Source organism: Anomaloglossus baeobatrachus, chromosome 1, assembly GCF_048569485.1.
Source record: "Anomaloglossus baeobatrachus isolate aAnoBae1 chromosome 1, aAnoBae1.hap1, whole genome shotgun sequence".
Taxonomy (NCBI): Eukaryota; Metazoa; Chordata; class Amphibia; order Anura; family Aromobatidae; genus Anomaloglossus; species Anomaloglossus baeobatrachus.
In genome coordinates this window covers 737,605,324-737,629,311 of record NC_134353.1, presented here as the reverse complement: position 1 = coordinate 737,629,311, position 23,988 = coordinate 737,605,324, and the positions used below count along the sequence as shown (strand labels likewise).

Genomic DNA, 23,988 nt, shown 5'->3' with positions numbered 1-23,988 from the left:
GGTGCTTTAAAACTAAGTCCCCTGCCCATCTTATACTCATCCTCCAGCATTTTCATCTGTTATCCAGGCAGCTGCAGCAGTTTGTGACCTGCCGTGTGCTGGAGGTCACAACTCAATACACAATACATGTCTATGAGAGCCTCATTAAGGCTCTCATAGACATGTATTGAGAATTTGCAACGTCACTTCCATCTTCTTTGCAGACAGAAGTTGCGATCTCAAGAGGACGCCGGGAGACCGGAGTGAAGCGTAAAAAAAGGTGAGGGGCAAATGTCAGAGACACAAACAGTCATGGCCAAAAAGAGTTGGCACCCTTGAAATTGTTCCAGAAAATGAAGTATTTCTCCCAGGAAATTATTGCAATTACACGGTTTGTTATACACATTTATTTACTTTGCATGTATTGCACCAACACAAAAGAAAAAACAAAACGTGTAACAAAACGTGTCATTGCAAAAATATTTTGGGAGAAATCCTTAAATTTCTGGAACAATTTCAAGGGTGTCAACACTTTCAGCCTTGACTGTAAAAGTTTGGGGTTATGACAGTAGTATTAATTTGACGTCAGTCTCGGGCTATATGACTGCAGTGGGGGTGCACTGAGGAGTCTGGTTATGCGTACATTTGCTGACCCTCATCCACACGCTCATCTTCTGGTCCTCAGGCACTGCATTCTTTTAGGCTGGCAGTTATTTCTAGGAAAACCCATACATTTGCCTCTAATACAGTAGAACGGCAGCTGTAAATCTGCAGGGAGGGAATTCAGCATTTGTTACTTGTTTAGCAATGAAATTGCTTCAGGCTGTTGAATCACTGGATAAATATGACCTAGATCCAGACAAGCTACAGGATTTTGATCTCATTCTTGTGCAAGCTGCTCCAGAAGGATTAATATTCTATTTCAGACCTGTAAAAATATGTGTTCAGCTGAACTGCCAGTACCTGAGAATAGAACAAACAATTCTTAATAAGCTGCAGATTTAATTCTGAAGTCAATCTAAATTGGGAAAAAAAAGAACTGTTTCTACAAAGAATCCATTAAAATGTCCTGTGAAGCGATTATTACTTATCCTCAGACTTCCCGATTGGTGGAGGTCCGACCACATTGTTGGGACCTGTAATGATCAATAGAGCGGGGCGCTTTAATCACCATGGGGCAGCAGTGCTCATTGCCTACGGTGCTTGAGCGCTGCACTGGCTTTTTCCAGCAAACTCAGAGAACGAATGGCACTAGGATGTCTGCCACGTCAGGTCATTTTGTAACTGGGATAAAAGTTCCCCTACGGGGATAAAAATTTCAATATCTCTGGTGCGGATACCAACACGTTTACGTTTGGGAGTATAATGTGAAAGAAAAAATGTGGAAAAGTTCACAGGGTATGAATAATTTTTCATGGCATGGTTTACTAGTATCTTTGATATTTGTGCATGACCAGCTTTAGACAGAACAGAGATTTAGAGGGTTTGTCTTCTTTTTTTGCAGAAACGCACAGCCTCTCCGTTTCCTACTTGCCAAGGGGCAGTGTGCGTGTGAAGATTGACAGTTTGGACCAGCGGTGGTGTCGCACAGAGTCTGAGCGGAGCTCTCTTCTATACTGATAGCTGGAGGCAGATTTACCTCTCAGCATGGGAGACGTGCAGGAGGCCTGAAGTTGGTCAGATCGCTGCGGTACAGCGGTGCTTGCAGGCTGTAAAGTATAGCGCTTGTAAGAGATCCCAGCTCCTTGCCTGGGAAATAGGCCACTCTGAGGCTGCAGATGTAACCGGTGCTCTAGACATGATTATACACATTGCAAAGTTTGTTATTTTTACAGCAGTTTGCAATTTTACCCATTAAAGAAAATGTGATCACCCATTTACTGTACCTTTTCTCTCCTTACGTTATCATATATGCTATTTAACCACAGTATTCAAAGTGTACAGTTAAAAATGTGTTTATCCATCTCTCCTTACGATTCCCATTGAAATTGACTTTGGGTGGCTTTAATCGCTACGAGATCGCTCCAGCGATCTCGTTGGGGTCACGGATTTTGTGACGCACATCCGGCCGCTATAGCGATCTCGTTGTGTGCGACTCCTAGGAGCGATTTTGGATCGTTGCAAAAACATCCAAAATCGCTCCTCGTTGACATGGAGGTCCTCTCACAATTATCGCTGCTGTCGCTTGGGCGAAGTTGATCCTCGTCCCTGCGGCAGCACACATCGCTACGTGTGACGCCGCAGGAATGAGGAAGCTCTCCTTACCTGCCACACGCCAGCAATGAGGAAGAAAGAAGGTGGGTGGGATGCTCGTCCCGCTCATCTCCGCCCTTCCGCTTTGATTGGGCGCCCGCTTAGTGACGTCGCTGTGACGCCGAGCGAACCGCCCCCTTAGAAAGGAGGCGGTTCGCCGGTCACAGCGACGTCGCCGAGCAGGTAAGTACGTGTGATGCTGCCGTAGCGATAATGTTCGCTACGGCAGCGATCTTCACATATCGGCATACCAATAGGGGCGGGTGCTATCACGCTTGCCATCGCGAGCATCGGCTAGCGATGTCGCAGCGTGTAAAGCCCACTTTTATGTGTATCTGCTTTATATAGATTTTAGTGTGGGTCCTTTTATAAGTAACACCTTACTCACTAAAGAGGAGTGCCTATACAGTGATTTTTAATTAATGTTTGAACGACATATATGTGTATTTAGTAGCGTTGAGAAGCCCCCACACCACAACCCTGTGAACCTCCTATAGTAAAGTTTAAGATCCAGCCACTGCAGATAGGTATTGGACCCTACTGATGTGACACTGATGGTCTATCCTAAGGGAAGGTCATCAATACTAAAATGACTTAGGAAGCCACTTTAATATCATAATAAAAATACAATCACTATTGAAAAAGTGGCCATAAAGTCCAGTTACAAAATACGTAAAATAAAGCATGACATTTATCGGGGGGGCGAAAAAAAAAAAAAAAAAAACTACCCAAAACCTATAAAACAAAAAAAAACACAAAATAAAAAGGCCTCATTGACACTAGTAACAAAGCTTTCGATTTAACAGAAGCCATTGATCTATTTTGCAAAAATGCAGACAGACAGTGCCTGAAGGGCAAATCAGGGATGTGGTATTGTTGACAACAAAAATTGGACAAAAGACTGTTACCCCTATACCTGTTTTGGGTAAAAAAAAAAAAAAAATCAATCCTCTTTAAATCTATAAATCTCTAGCATGTAATTAATCAAGTTACAGAGTAACTAAACTTTTTATTTTTATTTATTTTTTTACTATTTTATCTAGCATAGACCTTTATGAAACTGTACAAGACACTTTGAGGGCTTGCTTTCAGTCCTATAAAAAAAAAAAAGTTGGTGTGGTTTAAGTGAAAGCAGCTTTTTTTTTAAAAAAAATATAAAAATAAATAAAAGTACCGGTATATATATTTTTTATAATATATAAACCTGCCAGTGTTTCAAATAAACAATCATCTTCTCATTGTAAGTGTTGCAGAGAGATTCATAATGGCGTTTTGGTTTTTTTTTTGTCTGTGCAGTAATTAAGATCACCAAAGAAACAGACAGTTGTACCCGTATTATTTCTACGTCCTTGTAACAGTGAAGAGTTTCCAGTTATATCTTTTGTACTGCAGACATTCAGCCAAAATAGTCTTATTATTTCATTCCAACAGAGCAAAGGCAAATTGAAAGACTTGAGAGTGACAGATAGTGATACACAGCGGAGGGTGTTGGGCGTCCCCGGATGACCTCCCTCTACCATCCGCTGCCAGCAATCCATTACTGAAGCTTGCATTATGCACTGTGTTTTCTCTGAAGAGTGAACACAAGCCTTTTCTTCAAAAGATATTGGAATATCTTTGAAAAAGACGGTATGGATCCTACTTAGGGGTATCATGTACACAACAGAGACATTTTCATACTTATAATGAACTATTTATAGAACCTGAAGGAGAATTCCTGTTAGGCTAGGCCGCATCTAAAATCTTTGTTTATAGCCAAGTGGACAGACTGTGGACAATGTCAGCCATGAAGACCTTAGAGGGGTCCTAACAATCACAGGATAGGTGAGAACTTGATTACTGATGGTCCAAGCACTGGGACCTCAATGACCACAAGAGGTCAAGACTGACTACAAATGGTCAAAATGCGCGTTGTCACCCCATTCAAAGCTTGCAAGGCTAATTGAGATGGCAGAGCCAACAAAATGGCTAATTATTGACTTTAAATAAAAGGGAAAAGAGCAAATGAGACCAGTACTTAATTATTTTAACAGATGAATTCTCCTTCTCAGGATCAGAGAAGGACTCCCAGAAATAATACACCTTATGAACAGATAATAGCTGCTGTAAGTGGACCAAACACTTAAGTAATATGAATATGTAAAAATATGAAAGGCCAGCCATCATGGATTATTTGAGGTATAATAAACGTTGTGCTTCCAGGGACCACCATGAATTCGTACAAATAAATTTTGATTATTTTATTGGCATTAAAAGCAGGGCTGTGGAGTCGGTAAGCCAAACCTTCGACTCCGACTCCGACTCCTCAAATTCTCTTGCACCGACTCCGACTCCTACATATATTGCTTATAGTTAGGTGAAAAATTTATTGTAGTACATGAATATGTGTATGTGAACATCAGACATTTAATAATTTTTATGATACAATAATCAAGATATTTGGATAGAACATAAAATATATTTATTGGAATACAACTTTAGAACACAAAAAACTGTAATAAATTGTAAATATGTAATACACTATGTAATATACAGTAGATTACATATATATCTTGTGTGTGTGTATATACACTGTATATATATATATATTATATATATTACATATTTACAATTTATTAGTTTTTTTGTGTTCTAAAGTTGTATTCCAATAAATATTTTATGTTCTATCCAAATATCTTGATTATTGTATCATAAAAACAATTAAATGTCTGATGTTCACATTGTACTACAATAAATTTTTCACTTAAATATAAGCATTATACTAAATGTTGTTATTTAGTAAAATATTCAGCACATTCTGCATTGCACTCCTGTCCCCAATTTATTATATATTTTAGGAGTCGGAGTCGGTGCATTTTATATTGACTCCGACTCCGACTCCGACTCCACCAAAATGAGCTCCGACTCCGACTCCGACTCCACGACTCAGACTCCGACTCCACAGCCCTGAGTCATATAATGCGTTTCTGCCCTCAAGGGGCCTTCATCAGGTAAAAATAAATAAAACAATTTTGGGGAATGATATGTCTCCTTTTTCCTATCTCCTCTCTAGGGGAAAAATCCAGTTTACCATGGATTATCTGTATGGCTCAATTTCAGAGTTTGTACTGTACATTACAATCTCTTATGACTGGAGTATATGCCATGCCCCAGTACATGACTGCTTGTCATACATACTGCGCACATTGACTTGCATTGTAACATGATGCATACAGTATAGTATAATGTGGCCTCTTTTATTGAAAAGCTTAGTCCAGTACGCTTTTCTAGGTACAGTAAGAGAGTCAACAAAATAGCACAGGTCATCAGAATGGGTCATCAGTGTCAGATTGGAGACACCCAGCTCCCCCATCGGGCCAGCTGTTATTCGCTCCACTGGCGGCATGATGTGAACCGCGAATGAAGCAGAACAGCACAGCTGTGCACAATGAGTAGCGGCTGCTGCCGAGAACTGCGGATCAGCTCCTATTAGATCTCCAATAATCATGTGAAATTACTTTCAGTTGATCATGCACAGTTCAGTGAATTCTCTCCATTCTAAAAATACTCAAACTTAAAATGTTTTACCATAAGTCCCACGTATCTAGATCTCAAGACGTGAAAGTAGCACCCTCAGAGGTAACCTGCCATCCACGATCTGGTGTGTTATAAATCGGTGTGTGATAATTATAGTTATAACATGGCAGGTATGCAGGACAAAGCAACACCACTACAGAAAGTAGCAATTATAATAGGATTATTTTAGACTTATCTTTATTCAGATAAAGCGGGCTTTACACACAGCAACATCGCTAGTGAAAATACCCGCCCCCGTCGGTTGTGCGTCACGGGCAAATCGCTGCCCGTGGTGCACAACATTGCTAGGACCCGTCACACGTACTTCCCTGCTTAGCGATGTCGCTGTGGCTCCTTTCTAAGGGGCTGGTTTGTTCGGCGTCACTAAGCGGCCGCCCAATAAACCGGAGGGGCGGAGATGAGCGGGCAGAACATCCCGCCCACTTCCTTCCTTCCTCATTGCGGGCGGCCACAGGTACGGTGATGATCCTCATTCCTGCGGTGTCACACATAGCGATGTGTGCTGCCACAGGAACGACGAACAACCTGCGTCCTGCAACAGCAACGATAATCGGGATTAGAACGACTGATCAACGATCAGGTAAGTAATTTTGATCGTTAATGGTTGTTCGTGCGTTTCACACGCAACGACGTCGCTAACGAGGCCGGATGTGCGTCACGAATTCCGTGACCGCAACGACATCTCGTTAGCGATGTCATTGCGTGTAAAGCCCGCTTCAGTCCAGCATAGGAGTAGGAGCAAGAGCGACGGTGAAAATCTGAATTCCGCGCTCACACATGCACGTTTCCTGTATGACACCTTGGCAGAGGAAATGCGCCACACTGCATACAGTCAGAATTAATATTTCATAGATTGGTATAAAATCAAGTGGATGCCAATAAATGAAGAACAAAAAACAAACAAACCCCACAGTGAAGCTCTAGTGAACTCTATGTAGTAATGCAGTACTAAACCTATGATGATCGTTTATAGATGAATCTCATGTACTGTTCTAGCTAGCAAAAAATAAAAATAGAAAACAAAACAACATATACTGCCCTACAGGGGCTAAAAGGACACACTCATTGGCCTCCGCAGGGTAAAAAGGAATGTATGGTTCTACTCACTGTGTACTCAGGAGCGCACAGGATAAATATATACTGTAAGAAAAGCGTGCATACACCGTTACTATGCTAGTGATGTGTGATCATGCATAGAGTACTGCTAGAAATTTAGTATACATCAGATGAGGCTTGTATTTTGGAATATCAGTTGGCTCTAACTCACTCTCCAGAAACATACTGAACTGGATTCCCATGAAATTGGACACTACATGTGTTTTATTCTGATTTCAGGAATAAATTGGAGAGACAAGGGATGATGTGAGCGTAATGATGACAATCTCTGTATAGTACTGCAGAATATGCTGACGCTATGTAAGGGAGCTGCAGGGACATAAGGACAGTGACTGGGCCCGTGCAGGGGGTGGGGCCGCCAACACCATCGCCTGTTTCAGCTGGATGTGCGTCCTCTGACACACATTCAATTGAAATGTATTGTGACACAGAGACACCGGCTCCCTGCACCACAAAAGCCAAATACCAGCCAGCAGCTGACATCGGTGGGCACATAGTGTGTGGCACATGAACTCAATGCTATGTGTTGCCCTGCACTGGCACTGGCTATTGAGGAGGAAGAGTCATCGCAGTGGAAACAAGGGAATATAATTAATTAAAAAAACAAACAAACGTATTTGGAGAGTAACACTAGATTAAATGACTATTAATAAAAGGAGAAATGCTGGCAACGAGATCGGGTGTTCCATGTGACCACAAGTATGCAATATGCATACATCCGGCCACATTCTGGCAAGACATGCACAGCCTTGCTCAATTCACGTGTATTAAGCAAGACGGCGCACGTCTAGTCGGAATATGGCCGGTAGTATGAATATGGCATATTTACGGCCACATGAATGCCTGCTCCAGACACTGGAGAATCCTGAGAATGTGCAATGTGCACAGTGTGAGGCCTCACTAGTCTGTCAAAAATGGACAACCCCTTTGAAGAAAGGGGCCAAGACAAGGAACATTATTAAATAAGTGAGCCTGGACAGGGGACATTATTACAGGATGGGAGCTAGGGTATGGTATATGGTTATAGGATAGGGGCAAAGATTGAGAACATGCATTTGTTTATGATAGCAAGTGAGGGACATAATTACTGTAAGATGACAATTTGGGAACAAAATTGCTGTATGGGCACCAAAACAGAGGATATTATTACTCCAAAATGTAGGACATTAAAAATTCCCTATTGTGACCCTCATATTTTTAACATGGTATGAAAGGGTAAAATGGTTTGAAAAGTAAGAGGTGATATATACTTTCGATCGCTGAACCCAGTAAAAATATCGAAAAAAATTTCATCAAGTCTAGTTTTTTCACAAACACTAACTTCAAAAGGATTCCTTCCATACTTGGACCTTACTAAACATTCTGCAGAACGTTTAGGCGCTAGACGAAAGGAAAGAACCTGCTAGCTCTGGGTCACAGTTTTTTCATGGTACAAAAGCAGAGAAAAGGAATTCCCTCCATACTTTTCTCAAGAAGGTGCTATAGTGTATTGCAGTGATGTTTATTGGCTGATGGTAAAATGTAACAATGAGTACAATGTGAGCGAGTGGAGACTCCTTATGGCGTCACCCCAAAAAGTTGAAAGCTATGCTACTGCACAATGGCAGCAATTATGCCTCAGTGCCTGTAGGGCATTCTCTGCACTTGAAGGAAAGCTATGAAAATTTAGACATTATTCTTACGAAACTTAACTACAAGGATCAAGGATGGTCAATATATGGTTTTCTAAACAGTTCTCTCTTTGCTTCTTGAGCAGCAAGCAGGATACAGAGAGTGCTCATACTTTGTGTGTGAATGGGACAGCTGGGATAGAACTGATCACTGGAGCCAAAAACGTTGGCCAACGAGAACATCTTTGCAACTTGGACTCAAAAACATAATTGTGGAAAGTTTAGTTGATCCCACTAAGGTTCTCCTGCTCCCACTCCACATTAAGCTAGGACTGATGAAGCAGTTTGTGAAAATTCTACCAAAGGAGGAGAGATTTTTAAAGTACCTGTTTACCAATTCGTAAACTCCTGAATGAGAAAAGGGCTTGAGATTCTTTTAAAGAAGTCATGAAGAAATATCTAGGTAACCACAAAAAAAATCAAGCCAATTCCAAGCCTTAAATTGTCTGATGAATTTGAAGTTTCATTTTATACTTTCCACTTGGACTACTTTCCTGAAAACATTGGTGCAAGAAGAGCATGGAGAAGGATTTCATCAGGATATCAAAGAGCTGGAACGACAGTACCAAGATAGATGGAACGTGAACATGATAGGGGTACAACACCTGGATGTTATATAGAGAAAATTCGTGGACCTTCTATGAAGCTGCTTTCACATTTCGTTTTTTACTTCCGTTCAATGGTCCAGTTGGAGCTTTCGTCCGAACACCGTGTCAAAACTTATTTTGGTCGCATGCATCAGCAGGGCCATTGACTCTAATGGAGCAGATTGAGTCAGCGTGCGCTCTGTCTTGCACCATTTTCGGGAGTATACGCTTTCTGCAGGCGGACACCCAAACGTAGTAGTAAGTGATCTTATCGCCTTTTATAAATTATCTATATTTTATCTGTACTTTTTTTGTTTGGGTTTTGTTTGGGCGCACACATACATCTTTATAGGATCTAGAATACTACAGAGGCCCATACATTTGACCAACAAGCTGATGGGGACCAGGTTCATATTCTGCACTGAGGCCTATAGGATACTATTTGGCCCACAGAGAAGGTGAAATGAATAAATTTTAGTACAATTACTGCGCATATGTGCTTTGTAATATACATTTTATATTGTTTTATACTAAATAAGAGAAAACTCTTAGTTTGCAGCTGCTCATCAACCTTCATAACTATAAATTATAAGTAATTTCAATATGAGTTGGGCCAATGATCAGAGGTCTCCTATGGCCATCATGGGCTACGTTCACTGTAAAGTGAAAGTTTAGCATATCCATAAAGCCCTATAACCCTGATGGAAGACACGGAAGCTTTCTTGGAAGATCTAAGGTAGTTTAGTACTTAAGATTCACAAGACAGATATACAAGGCAGTTAAGATGGGTTTAGGACAATCCACCTTATTTCTTTTTTAACGGATCTGAACTTTAAGCAAGAGACAAGAATGTACTGAATAATTTACAGAAGTCTCATTTAACACAATAGCTTTATGCCCTGGCTCCTCATAATCCACTCACCTAACCAGGTGGCATAGAACTAGCAATGTGAAACAGAAAAGTTGCATAAACAATCAAGAGAAAGTCAGCATAAAAATAGTCTGGAAAAAAAGCCTTCATATTCTTAGTATTCGTAATTTAGAGAACAAATATTCATGAAATGTAAAAGTGGAGGTGTGTGAAACGGGACACAAAGTACAGAATATACGTCACACCAGATTTACCAGCTGCAAATCACTGTACACTTCAGACGATACTAGCAGGCCTGCTACGCCATGTCTTTTCAATACCATGACAGGTTTTTTTTTACTACATATGTACACTGCACCATTTTTGTATGACCCAGTGCCCATGGCATGTATTCTTTCACTGCAGCAATACGTGGCTCGGAATGAATAAAACAGGTTAAATACAATGCTGGAATTGTCTTCTGTTCTCCTTTGCCAGTAAGACGCAGCTTAGAGGAAGTACCGGATGTCAAAGAGACCCAACTATGTATGGAGTCTTATTTTCTAGGCAATTCTCCATGTGAAAAAATATGCAAAGTAACCTATACAACCCAAGCTAGACGCCCATCTGTAGATCGCACTGTTTCGGGTGTTTTACAGTAATAAGCATCTATTCCCTGCTGAAAGCCACCTCTACATATTACCAAGAATGTGACATAACATAAACCAGACTCCATTTCCGCCTGCTAGGCGTTACTTCCAGGATTTGTTGATCGACTGGTTCAAAGCTAAATCCACTCCTACACATCCTGACAGAGCATTTCAGCTTCATGAGTCTGTGCCTGCTCAGCCTTTCCCTCACACGGTATGCGGCTACGCAGTGTGCAAGTGCAAGTTTACCTCCTGGCCAACTGGGATCCCTGCCAAGGTCAATACAAGTCACAGCCAGTTTCATGAATAACGGGGAGGCCCAGCCCACTGGAAACTCTGAGATGTTAATCCCAGTAACAGATTAGTGTTCCCATAACAGAGCTTTGCGGAGAGGCAATGATCAGGGACAATGCTGGATGAACTCCAAGGAGACCACAGGACACCAATCTAGTTACTAACTGCCACCACAACAAAGTCTTCTAGAGAGACTTCCTAAAGCGTTGCTGGAAGTACAGTGTGAGGACTGCCATACTGTATACTTCAGGAGTACACAAGGAGAGTCTGGAGGTGGAGACACTTCTTATTTTTTTCACATACAAGAAAAACTGATATGAATAAAACTAATGTGTGAATGAGGCCTAAGCATCTCATCAGATGTGTGTGGCTCAGACAAAGATATATGGGAGCCCAGTCTCATCAGCTCTCCACTGAAGTCAATAGGGGATCTACAGCAATGAACCGCTCTACGGGGTCTTGCCATTACATCTTTTGTAGCCCTACAGTAGCATGTAGGCTAGTGTGAGGCCTCAGTCAGATGTCCATACTTTTCACATATGCAAAAAAATAGCCCGGTATAATAAGCTTTCATCAGTGTTTTCTCAGTTTATCAGTATTTTTCACGTATGGCTAAACAAATGACAAAGTTTCTCCTATCCTTTGCAATGTTAATCACAGACAAAACATGGATGGCCCACACATACCATCTGTGTGCTATATGTGTTTTTCACGGTACCATAGACTTGTATTGCAACTTTCTATCTGTGCAGCGGGGAAAAAAATGGAGGAGTATGTTTTTGCACAGTCCCGGTCTGTGAAAAACCTGAACATGTGAATCGCAGCATGGTCTATAATAAGTACGTGTTCTATTCATGATATACAATTATATATAACATGTACGCAAAACACAAAATGAGGCCACACATGGTGAAGTCAAATGCACTCTCTCTTGCCATTGAAACATAGAAGGCATACATTGGTGCCAGAGCCATTTTTGCCCATTCTGTTACTGAAGCATGTATCATTTGATTTAGTTCCTATGGTAAAGCACTTTACGTTTTAATTAAAGGGAACCTGTCAGCAGAAATTTCCCCTAAAACCTAACAGATTCCCCCTCTGCAGCTCCTGGGCTGCATTCTAGAAAGGTCCCTGTTATTATTGTGCCCCCTTTCTGACCAAAAAAAAGAGTTTATAAAGAGGTACCTTTTTGGCTTCGGATTCTATAAATGTGACACGGGGGCGGGCAGCCTGATGGCCGTTATTCTGCCCCCTGGTCCTGTATGCCGCCCCCATCGCTGATTTCCATACTTTTGGACCCCGCCCACTGCTCCAGCCATCCCCGCGCATGCCCAGTGCCAGTCTCACGGGACTGAGCACTGTGACTGCTGGTGACGTGTGCGCAGGCAAGTGATTATGGGCGGGACTGTGACTGTTATCAGCAAGTACCCGCCCATAATCTCGTGAGCGCACAAACCTCTCAAGCGGTCACACTGTGCTCAGTGTAGATGCTAGACTGTATGGGCTGCTTCCAGGGATGACGTCCCTTTGTCACGTGATAGGGGCGTGTTCAAAATACTATCACGTGACAAGGGGACGTCATCCCTGGAAGCAGCCCATACAGTCTAGCATCTACACTGAGCACAGTGTGACCGCTGGAGCGGTTTGCGCGCTCACGAGATTATGGGCGGGTACTTGCTGATAACAGTCACAGTCCCGCCCATAATCACTTGTCTGCGCACACGTCACCAGCAGTCACAATGCTCAGTCCCGTGAGACTGGCACTGGGCATGCGCGGGGATGGCTGGAGCAGTGGGCGGCGTCCAAAAGTATGGAAATCAGCGATGGGGGCGGCATACAGGACCAGGGGGCAGAATAACGGCCATCAGGCTGCCCGCCCCCGTGTCACATTTATAGAATCCGAAGCCAAAAAGGTACCTCTTTATAAACTCTTTTTTTTTGTCAGAAAGGGGGCACAATAATAACAGGGACCTTTCTAGAATGCAGCCCAGGAGCTGCAGAGGGGGAATCTGTTAGGTTTTAGGGGAAATTTCTGCTGACAGGTTCCCTTTAAGCCCTCCCACCATATGGAGGTGTTTATAATGAATCTGTATATATATATATATATATATATATATATATATATATATATATATATATATATATATATATATATATATGCATGTAGTGTAGAGTGTGAGTTAATATACCCACTTACCGCCTTTTTCTCTGAGATCCAGCGCCTTTCTGCTCCTTTTCTCACTGACATCAATTCTTGTCAGACTATCCGGCTTACTATATATGCTCTGTGTGTGAGCTGGAAGTCTCTTTTATAATGAAATTCTATGGTGCCTTGGTCTGACGCTCCATAGATTTTCACTTTAAAAGGCAGTTCTTGGTAACGTGTAGCACAACGTGACCTGCTGAGTCTGAAGAGCTATGACGTCACTAAGAAGAGGAGCAGAAAGGCGCTGGATCCTGGAGAAGAAGGCGGTAGTGGAGTATATTAACAAACACACAATACTGCATGCAAATAAACACAGTTTTAGGGAAAAATATCTTCATGGCAGTCCTTTAACTAGAGTAAAGCCGCGTTCATATGTTGTGTATTTAGTGTTTTACCTCGATATTTCTAGCCAAAACTAGGAGTGGAACAATCAGAAGAAAAAAGTTTAACAGAAACACGGGCACCACTTCTGTATTTTTTTTACCCACTCCTGGTATTGGCTAACAAATACTGAGGTAAAAAATAAAAAAAATAAAAATCACCAAATACTCAAAGTGTGCCTAAGGCTCCATTCATATAACATTTGCTGAATAGGTTTGGACGGTATCCAGATATAGACCTCATCACCGCCATTTTCTCCTATAGGTTATAGTTACCACACAAGAGTGATTGGGCTACCCTTCTAAGTAGAACATAAAATCATAAAAAAGGAAATACCTTTGAGTTTTTGGGTTTGTTTTTTTTTTTTTTATAATCTAAGCCAATGGCTTACGCAGATCTTTTTTTCAAATTGTAATGACAGGCAAAGTTACCATGTCACCTGCAGACATATTCAATTGTGCGGTCTTGCAGTTTTCATATGTCTGTAGTACACTGGAGTCTATCAAGGAAGAGTACAACCGAAACCTTATATAGTGGATCTAGGGTTAACAATATGCACACAAAAAAAAAAAAGACACAACAGAGTACCCGCCCTCCCCAATGGCCTGGATCCAAGTGAAACATGGATAACAGGGCTGCTGGCTTAACTCAACTCCTTCTCCCACCCCAGAACCTGCAGAGCATTCCAACCATCTCGGTACCATCCTCCGTGGAGGGAAGAAAAACAGGATTTAAATGGAAACAGATTTGTGATTCTCAGAAGACAGACAATGTTATCATAATTCTAAATTTCATTAGAGGCAGTGCTCAGTTAACCCATTGACAACCAGCAATGATAGTAAAAATTTTGTGTCCTCAGTCACCCTGCCTGTTCAGTAAATGGGTCACACCCAAAGAAACTGTTCCAACTTGATGGAAGTAATAACAACTGGCACCTAGAGAAATGTTTTGGTTGGTGAAGGCCGTCTTACCTTGCCCAGATCTTCCCCAGCTCCATGTTGACTCTGGTTGAGAAGTGGGGAGTGTCTCATCAGTGGCTCTTGTAACAGATCCAGCCTGGGCCGCTTTGACTCTGCAATGTCTAGGTCCGCTTGCTTGCTCAGGTCTGACACATAACTATGTAGATCTCCTCTCCCGTGTAATTCAGGTGACCTGTGGATAGTAAGGCATTAGTAAGGGGGGGGGGTCTGGTTTCTCTAGATGCAAGTGTCCTTTTAAACACATTTCATTAGTTTACAATGTGGACCTTTGAGAATAAATTTCAATACATTCACGGTACTGATCTAAAGTTACAGCCTGCGATCACACTGTGTGCACAATTATTGGGCAATTTGTATTTTTGATGATGAACAACCGGAGAGTGTGGTCTGTCCATCCAAGAGGTTAATAAACCTCAATAATTAAGAGTAAAGGCCTTGTGCGCACTGGGAAATGAAATTTCCTTGAGAAAATTCCGCATGCTCTCAAAGATTACCGCACCCGCGGTAAAAAACCGCGGGAAACCGCACCCGAAAACCGCATGCGGTTTGCTGCGGTTTTACCGCGGTATTGTTCGCGGTATTGCCGCGGTTTTGCCGCGTGCGGGTTGGGATGTGCTTTATTGCATTCAATGCAATAAAGCACATTGAAGAAAAAAAAAAAAGTCATTTAATCCTGAGATAGTAGATAGATAGAAGAATAGATAGAGGGATAGATAGATAGACAGACAGATAGAGGGATAGATAGAGGGATAGAGGACAGATCGCTGCATTTCCCACGGTCGGCTGTGAGTTCACATTACCGGCCGTGGGAAATGACCGGTAATTACCTATGCTGTCTGCTGCTTTCATTCAGCGCTGTGTCTGTGACAGTCGCGGCTGGATGGAAGCAGCGCAGGACCTGTGGATTACGCCGGAGCGGTGGATTACGCCGGAGCTTTGGTGCGGGAGGGGTTAATAAAATGGTGAACGAGGCTTGTTTGTTTTATTTAAAATAAAGGATTTTTCGGTGTCTGTGTTTTATTCACTTTACTTACGGGTTGATCATGTCAGCTGTCTCATAGACGCTGCCATGATCAAGCCTGGAGTTAATGGCGGTGGTCCCCCACCATCATTAACCCCTTGTATTACCTTGCTGCCACTGCTACACGGCGGCAAGAAGAGCCGAGGACACGCCGGTGCTGCCGCATAATGGATGCGACAGTCCCGGGGCAGCTGCGGCTGATATTCTCGGCTGCCGGAGGGGGAGTGAGGCGGGGGACATTAACCCTGCCCCTCTCCCTCCCCAGCCTGAGAATACCGGGCCGCCGCTGTGTGCTTACCTCGGCTGGAAGGTAAATATACAGCGGAGCCCACGTTCTTTGTTTTCTATATTTCCGTTTGCTTTCTATGTGTGTTCTATGTGTCTGTGTTCTAGGTGTCTGTGTTCTAGGTGTCTGTGATGTCTATCTGTGTCTGTGATCTGTGTGTGTTTACTCTCTGCTCCGCTTCCTCTTCCTGTAATGACATCACTTCCCTGCAAAACCGCAGACAAGCGATGCACATTACCGGAGGTAAACCGCGAAATACCGCAGGGAATAACGCAGGAAAACGCAGTGAACCGCACAGAATTTGCTGCCTGCGTTATTCCCTGCGGGATTTCATGATTAACATTGGAGTCAATGGAGTGAAATCCCGCAGCGATGTGCGGAAAAGAATTGACATGCACTTGTTTTTGCTGCGGGAATCCCGCAGCAAAACATGCAGCTGTCAAATTCCGCCTAGTGCGCACAGGATTTTTTTTCTCCATAGGATTTGCTGGTGATTCACTGCAGAGAGGTTATGAACATTTTCTGCAGCGAAACATGCAGCAAATCCGCGGAAAATCCGGTAAGTGCGCACATAGCCTAAAAGTGAAGTTATGCATATATTAGGAATAACTATGTATGCATTATTTATTATTGAGCAGCTGTTAAAGTGCAGAATTATTACATAATCAGATTTAAAAAAAAAAAAAAGTATAAAAAATATACATTTATGCACACATACAAAATATTGCACTCACACACACTCACACACACTCACACTATATATTAGAATTGTAATAACCGTAAAAAACGAATGGCATAAGGAAGTTTGGTTTTTTTTTCTCCTATTGATATACACTGGTGAGTCTCGGATGTTTTACACAACCATACACAGCATGGTAAGATTTTTTTTTACTCAGGCTGAAAGGAACTGAGGAAAAGCTCGCAGATCAGCACTGCCTGATTGTTTAACGTTGGTGCAAGCATAATCAATCAGACTTTTTATCGGAGTGCACTCGACATATTTATCCAAAGATGTGAGCGAACCCTTAGAAGGGTCCCCAAGTTCTCACTAGGGTTTAGGTCAGGTGAGGAAGGGGCAATGTCATTCTTTCATCTTTAAAGCCTTTACTGGCAGCCAAGCAGTGGAGAACTCCAATGCATGCAATGGAACGGTCCTGCATAAAAATCACACTACTTTTCTTGAAAGATACAGACTTTTTCCTATAACACTGCTTGACGAAAAGGTCTTTAAAACTTTTTTGGGGGAGTTGATTTTGAGTAAATCCAACGAGCTTATCTTTAACAATACCAGCTGAGAGCTGTACCCCTTCCACCTTGCTGGAGTCTGTGTCGAAGTAGAGGTTTGTGCCAGTTACAGATCCAGCCACAGCACATACATCTGGTCCATAAAGAGTCACTCATATCATTAGTCCATAAACCTGTCTTCAGATATTTCTTGGCCCAGTCTTGAGGTTTCAACTTCTGTGTCTTGCTCAGTGGGGGACGGATTTCCTTACTTTGGCCAGGTCTCTGAGCACTGTGCACCTTTTACTTCTGGGCACCCCAAGGAGACTGCACTTCTGGAATATGACAGCACTGGAGGACAATGAGTTCCTGGGCGCTTCACGTTTGATTGTTTCCAAATATTTGTCTGTTAGTTGGGGTTTCTTATTTTGCGAAATAGTTTGATGCTTCTGTGATCACATAATATCTTAGCAATTTCAAGAGTGCTGCATCCCTCCTTAAAAGGGAACCTGTCACCACTTTTTTGGACTATAAGCTGCGGCCACCACCACCGGGCTCTTATATACTGCATTCTAACATGCTGTATATAAGAGCCCAGGCCGCTGTGACAACATAAAAAACACTTTATAATACTTACATAACGGTCGCTCTGTGGTGAATGAGGGCCTAATGGGCGTCTCCGTCATCTGGTGCAGGCGCCTCCTCTTTCAGCTATCTTTGGCTTCTTTCTGAAGCCTGTGTGCATGACACGGCTATGTCATACACACTCGCCAGTCCTGTGCAGGCGCACTACAATACTTTGGTCTGCCCTAGTCAGGGCAGATCAAAGTGCGCCTACTCAGGACCGGAATGCCGGCGAGTGTGGATGACATCAGACCAGTCATGCACCGCAGCTAGAGAAGAAGGAGAAGAAAGATGGCCGAAAGAGGCGGCTCTGTCACCGGAGAACGGAGACGCCCAATAGGCCCTTATGCACCGCAGCGCGACCGTTAGGTAAGTATTATAAAGTGTTTTTTATGTTGTCACAGTGGCCTGGGCGCTTATATACAGCATGCTAGAATGATGTATATAAGAGCCCGGTGGTGGTGGCCGCAGCTTATAGTCCAAAAAATGGTGACAGGTTCCCTTTAAGACATAACAATTTTTTACTTTTCAGTGTCAGTTAAATCTCTTTTTTGCCCATTTTGCCTGAGGAAAGCAAGCCATCTAATAATTCTGCACACCTTGGTGAAAGGATATTGACATAATTACGACACTCAATCATTACACAAGTACACATCATTCAGGTTTATACAGCTTCGAGTTAGAAAATCTGCATAAAAATGAGGGTAGTCAAAATCTTCTCTTGCCTAAGTGCACAGTGTATATCAGAGCTACAAAGACACAATCCTTCTTCCTTCAGAGCTGAAATCTCTATAAATACCTGCACAGCGCTTTCTCTAGTGATTTACAAATAGGAATTGTAGTCTCTGCATAATTACATCAGACATTGTGCATTTATTTAATAAAAAAAAAATCTAAAGTAGGTGCATTTTTTTATTTTATTATTAAATTAAGTACATAAACATGTACAAATCACAGAACTATCAATTACAGAAATAAAAATATCAACAGACAACAAACAAAAGTTACTAAAAGGAAATTAAGGGAGGATATCTATAATAAACGTTTAAGCAATGTCTAGATTAGTGATTTTATCATAAATTGTTTAAAGATAGATATAGTACATTATATTGAAAAAAATAAATGGAGAAGGTCTTAACGACTCAGTATAATAATATTTAACCATTAAATATAAGAAAGCAAACAAAAAAAAAAAAATCGGAATCATAAAAGTTTTCTAACAATGGAATTAAACAAACACGAAAAAGTATGTTTATCTTACATCAGAATTATTATTGAAGGGGGAAGTGTTCGTTCCAACAATTCCATTTATTCCGGTATGTGTAAATAATTATTGATTTTAGTGTGAACACATTTATATAAATTATGAAACAATACTTTATCTGTAAATTCAGAGATTGAGGGAACGTCCATTGTTTTCCAGCTGGATGCAATTAATTTTTTTGTGAAAAATGTGTGTTATTATTGATCTCTAACTGTTAAGTGTATTAGAAGAGCCTATAAAATGTTCTCAAAATTGCTGCAATTTCCGGTAATCAGCTGAATTTTGACTACAACTCTGTACTAAAATCCTGAAAATAATGCAGAATAAAAAAAAAGTGTCCTACTTATACTAGAATTTTCATTTTGTCAAATAAACTGGAAACACCCCTTCAAATCAGGATTGAAAATAACCACCAAAATCACTCACCCTCCCCACATCTGATGAACCAGTCGATCCTGTGACAGGTCTATGAGTGGTGGTGGGGTGGCTAAGGGGTACTTTACACGCTGCGACATCGCTAGCGATGTCAAGCGCAATTGCACCCGCCCCCGTCGCACGGCAGATATGTGGTGATCGCTGCCGTAGCGAACATTAACACTACAGCAGCGTCACACGCACATACCTGCTCTGCGACGTCGCTGTGACCGGCAAACCGCCTCCATTCTAAGGGGGCGGTTCATTCAGCGTCACACTGACGTCACAGCAGCGTCACTGAACCGAAGCCCAATAGAAATGGAGGGGAAGAGATAAGCGGCTGGAACATCCCGCCCACCTCCTTCCTTCCTCCTTTTCCGGTGGACGGAGGTAAGGAGATGTTTGCCGTTCCAGCGGTGTCACACATAGCGATGTATGTTGCCACAGGAACAACAAACAACATCGTACCTGCAGCAGCAACGATATTATGGAAATGAACGACGTGTCAACGAGCAGCGATTTTGCATGTTTTTGCGATCGTTGATCGTCGCTCATTTGTTTTACACGCTGCGATGTCGCTACCGGCGCCGGATGTGCGTCACTAACGATGCGACCCCGACGATATATCGGCAGCGATGTCACAGCGTGTAAAGCACCCCTTAGACTTCTAAGAATGTTGTACATCGGGAAGTCTCGGAATGTAGCGCCCGTTTTGTGAAGATGTAAATGGAGGATTAGAGTGCATGAAGCTGGCAGGATCATTCACGAGGAGAGCAACAGGTGTGTTGAAAATACATTTGGACACGTATCTTCAAACCTACAATTTTGACTAAATAGTCACTTTTCGCACAGGAATCCGTAGTCTCAACATCTTTTTGAACCACTGCTCTAGGACAGCTGAGAACCTCTAAGCTCCCCACAGAAGTAAAAGGATAATCACAACAGCATATGCCATTGATAACTAAGTGGCTACCCCACCTCTGTCTCTAGATCTGGAGGCTTAAAAGGAATCCATCACCAGCTTTTTGCTATCCCATTAGAATACAACGTAAGGGCATAGACCACCGATGTATCGCTTACTATACTGGATGCTGCAGTTTTGGTTAAAACAGCTTTATCTGCTACATATCTCCCAGTTCTCAGAATGCCACCCACACCACTAATTATCAGCTTCCTGTGTACACTGTGCATGGGCATAAAGTTGCTAATCATTGGTGGGGCAAGGTTGAACTACAAGGCAGCAGGCTTACTAGTCCTCTGCTGATTTCCTGCTGCTAAAACAGTGAATTTATACAAACTACACTGACCAGCTGTCACACTAGGTATGGGGGAATACTGGGCAAACGATAAAAAGGGAGAGGAGGAATGAGGGGGACCCTGTCTCTAGAGAAGGGGAAGATGGTAACCCTCTTAAAACCTTCCGCTGGTCCCTGCCTACCCCGACATCCCTAGACTGGTTCCACACCTATGCACTGAGCAAAATACTTAGACCCTGGCTGACCCTAAAATGGACCCTAGGAAGTGACTGTACGGGATGAGCACTAGTCAATCCTACTAAGTGCTAAAGAATATGCAGGAAACACAAAGAGGGAAACACAAATAGACAACTTATCTACAGGATGACTTGTGAGAAGTGCAGCAACATGCCGCAAATCATTCAACTGAAGTAAACAACTGATGGCAGTGGTGGCCCACTGCACCAGCTGAGATCATCGAGGGGGGTCTACGTTCTTCTGATCCGCAAGAATCAGGTAAATGAACATCGAGGGAACTGAGGACAGGTGAGAAGACTTTTTTGTGTGTATATGTGAACAACGGCATAAAAGGGGACAAGAAGGGGCCAGTATTAGGACATTACTAAAGGATGGGCACATAACTACAGGACACAAGGATGTGGCACAAGAATATGGCACATTACTCCAGGGCACAAGCATGGTCACAAAGATGACTATATTACAACGGAGCACAAGGATGGGGCGCATTACATTTTCTTGGTAGTCATTTTTAAAATTTACCAGTAGCTGTGGCATTTCCCACCCTAGGCTTCTACTTGAGTCAATAAGTTTTCACACTTTTTTTGTGGTAAAATTAGGTGCCTCAGCTTAAACTCTGGTATATACGGTAGTGCTAATCAATTTATTTAATTATTTAACCACAATTTCATATGCAAGGCCTACAGATTTCATTCTAACTCATTGTATAACTAATTTATTTACGTGCATGTCCAATTAAAAAGTCTACAACTTGAAAGAGGTTCACTTATCTATTTAACACAGCATTGTAGCTATATTATAATTTGTTAAGATGAAATTTTTGGGAGATCAAGTAATGATAGCAACTAAAACAATATAAACAGTAGCAAACCAATATATAGGCCTAAGACGCTGTGCGCACTAGAAAATGGAATTTTCTTAAGAAAATTCCAGACCTTCGAATGATAACCGCACCTGTGGTAAAAAAACGCAGCAAACCGCCCCCGAAAACTGAAGGCGGTTTTACCGCGGGTTGTTCCCTGCAGTTTTTGACTATTATCTATGGCAAAAACCGCAGGTACCTGCGGAAAAGAAGTGACATGCAATTCTTTTTGCTGCAGCAAAACCGCGGTAAAAACTGCAGCGTGCGCACAGGGCCTAACAGTTCATTGGTTTCGCAAAGAAAACCAAAATAACCTATAAAGAAAATGGAGACTTGTGTTTAAAAAAATTACAAAATCTTTATTGAAAACAATATAATATGAATCCCATTAAAATGGCTCTCGGGGGTGTTGCAGTATAAATACAGATAATGCAGCAAAACCAGCTAAATAAATGCAGTTCACTTATTAGCAAATCAGAGGTGATACAGGAATAGAAGGATCAAAAATACACAACGTACTTTAAAGGGATATATGTTGAAAAAAGTAGGGCTCAGAATGTAGTAAGAAAAAAAGCACGAGAAAACATCTGGTACAGCAGGTATAATGGGAAACCAGCCATATAGAATTCTAATGCATATACCTCCTATGCATTATAAATCGCCAAAAAAATAATATAAAGGATTACCATGATAATAAAATGGTGAATACATAAAAGTAGATCTACATTAAATGATTGACACATATGTACTGAGTGTCATGAGGAAAGCAATAGCGAAACGCGCATCAGGGGACTTTTAGTGAGCATTGCCAGGATATCTATTGAGAATTATATGCAAGCATTTCAGTTTTGTCTTTAACCCTGCACTTTTTGAGCATTCGATGTTTGCACTTGTCTATTATAGTGATGTGTACACGCTTTCTATTCGTACTGCGTGACATGCTCAATTTGTACTTGCTTTTTCGCATATACTTCACCCTGAACAATTGAGATACTGCATGGGATTTTGTATCCCCCCTTTTTCTGAGTGCTTTTATTATACCTTCTGCTGAGACATAATAAGACCCAGATATTGTGTTGAATGCAGATTAGTAGGTTACTCAGCCAGTGCTTAGTTATTTGATATTTGCACTTTACTGTTACTTAATTGAATGATCCAATATATGCGACCTCCATTACTATTGATCAATAGTCTATCCTGACAGTGAATATACAAGTGCATCTCAATAAATTAGAATATCATCAAAAAGTTAAAGTTATTTCAGTAATTCAATACAAAAAAGGGAAATGCATATATTATATAGAGTCATTACACACAGAGTGATCTATTTTAAGTGTATATTTCTGTTAATGTTGATGATTATGAGTTACAGGCAATAAAAACGCAAAAGTCATTATCTTAGAAAATTAGAATAATTACCACAAAACACCTGCAAAGGTTTCCTAAGTATTTAAAATGGTCCCCTAGTCTGTTTCAGTAGGCTACACAATCATGGGGAAGACTGCTGACTTGACAGATGTCCAGAAGGCAGTCATTGACACATTCGACAAGGAGGGTAAGCCACAAAAGTCCATTGCTATAGAAGCTGGCTGTTCAGAGTGCTGTATCCAAGCATATTAATGGAAAGTTGAGTGTAAGAAAAAGAGTGGTAGGAAAAGATGCACAAGCAACCGGAGTAACCACACCCTTAATAGGATTGTTAAGAAAAGGCCATTCAAAAATTTGGGGGGAGATTCACAAGGCGTGGACTGCTGCTGGAGTCAGTGCTTCAAGAGCCATCAAACACAGAAGTATCCAGGACATGGGCTACAAGTGTCGCATTCCTTGTGTCAAGCCACTCATCACCAATAGAGAAACGCCAGAAGAGTCTTACCTGGGCAAAAGAGAAAAATAACTGGACTGTTGCTCAGTGGTTCAAGGTGTTTTCAGTTGAAAGTAAATTTTGCATTTCAATTGGACGTCAAAGTCTCAGAGTCTGGAGGAAGAGTTGAGCGGTCACAATCCAAGCTGCTTGGGGTCTAATGTGAAGTTGCCACAATCAATGATAGTTTGGGGAGCCATGTCATCTGCTGGTGTAGGTCCACTGTGTGTTATCAAGACCAAAGTCAGTGCAGCCATCTACCAGGAACTTTTAGAGCACTTCATGCTTCCCTCTGCCAACAAGCTTGTTGGAGATGGAAATTTCATCTTACACCAGGACTTGGCACCTGTCCACGCTGCCAAAAGTACCAATACCTGGTTTAAAAACCACACTATCA

General features: G+C 41.8%; 1 protein-coding gene across 16 annotated transcripts in view; it reads right to left on the bottom strand.

Moving 5' to 3' along the window:
- Positions 1-23,988, bottom strand: part of NCOR2 (nuclear receptor corepressor 2) — a 601,679-nt gene that overhangs the window by 324,672 nt on the left and 253,019 nt on the right. For all 16 annotated transcript variants that reach the window (XM_075322517.1, XM_075322568.1, XM_075322586.1 and 13 more), the window contains exon 4: positions 14,534-14,714. In XM_075322517.1, coding sequence (XP_075178632.1) covers positions 14,534-14,714 — 181 coding nt within the window. The remainder of the gene's footprint in view (positions 1-14,533; positions 14,715-23,988) is intronic.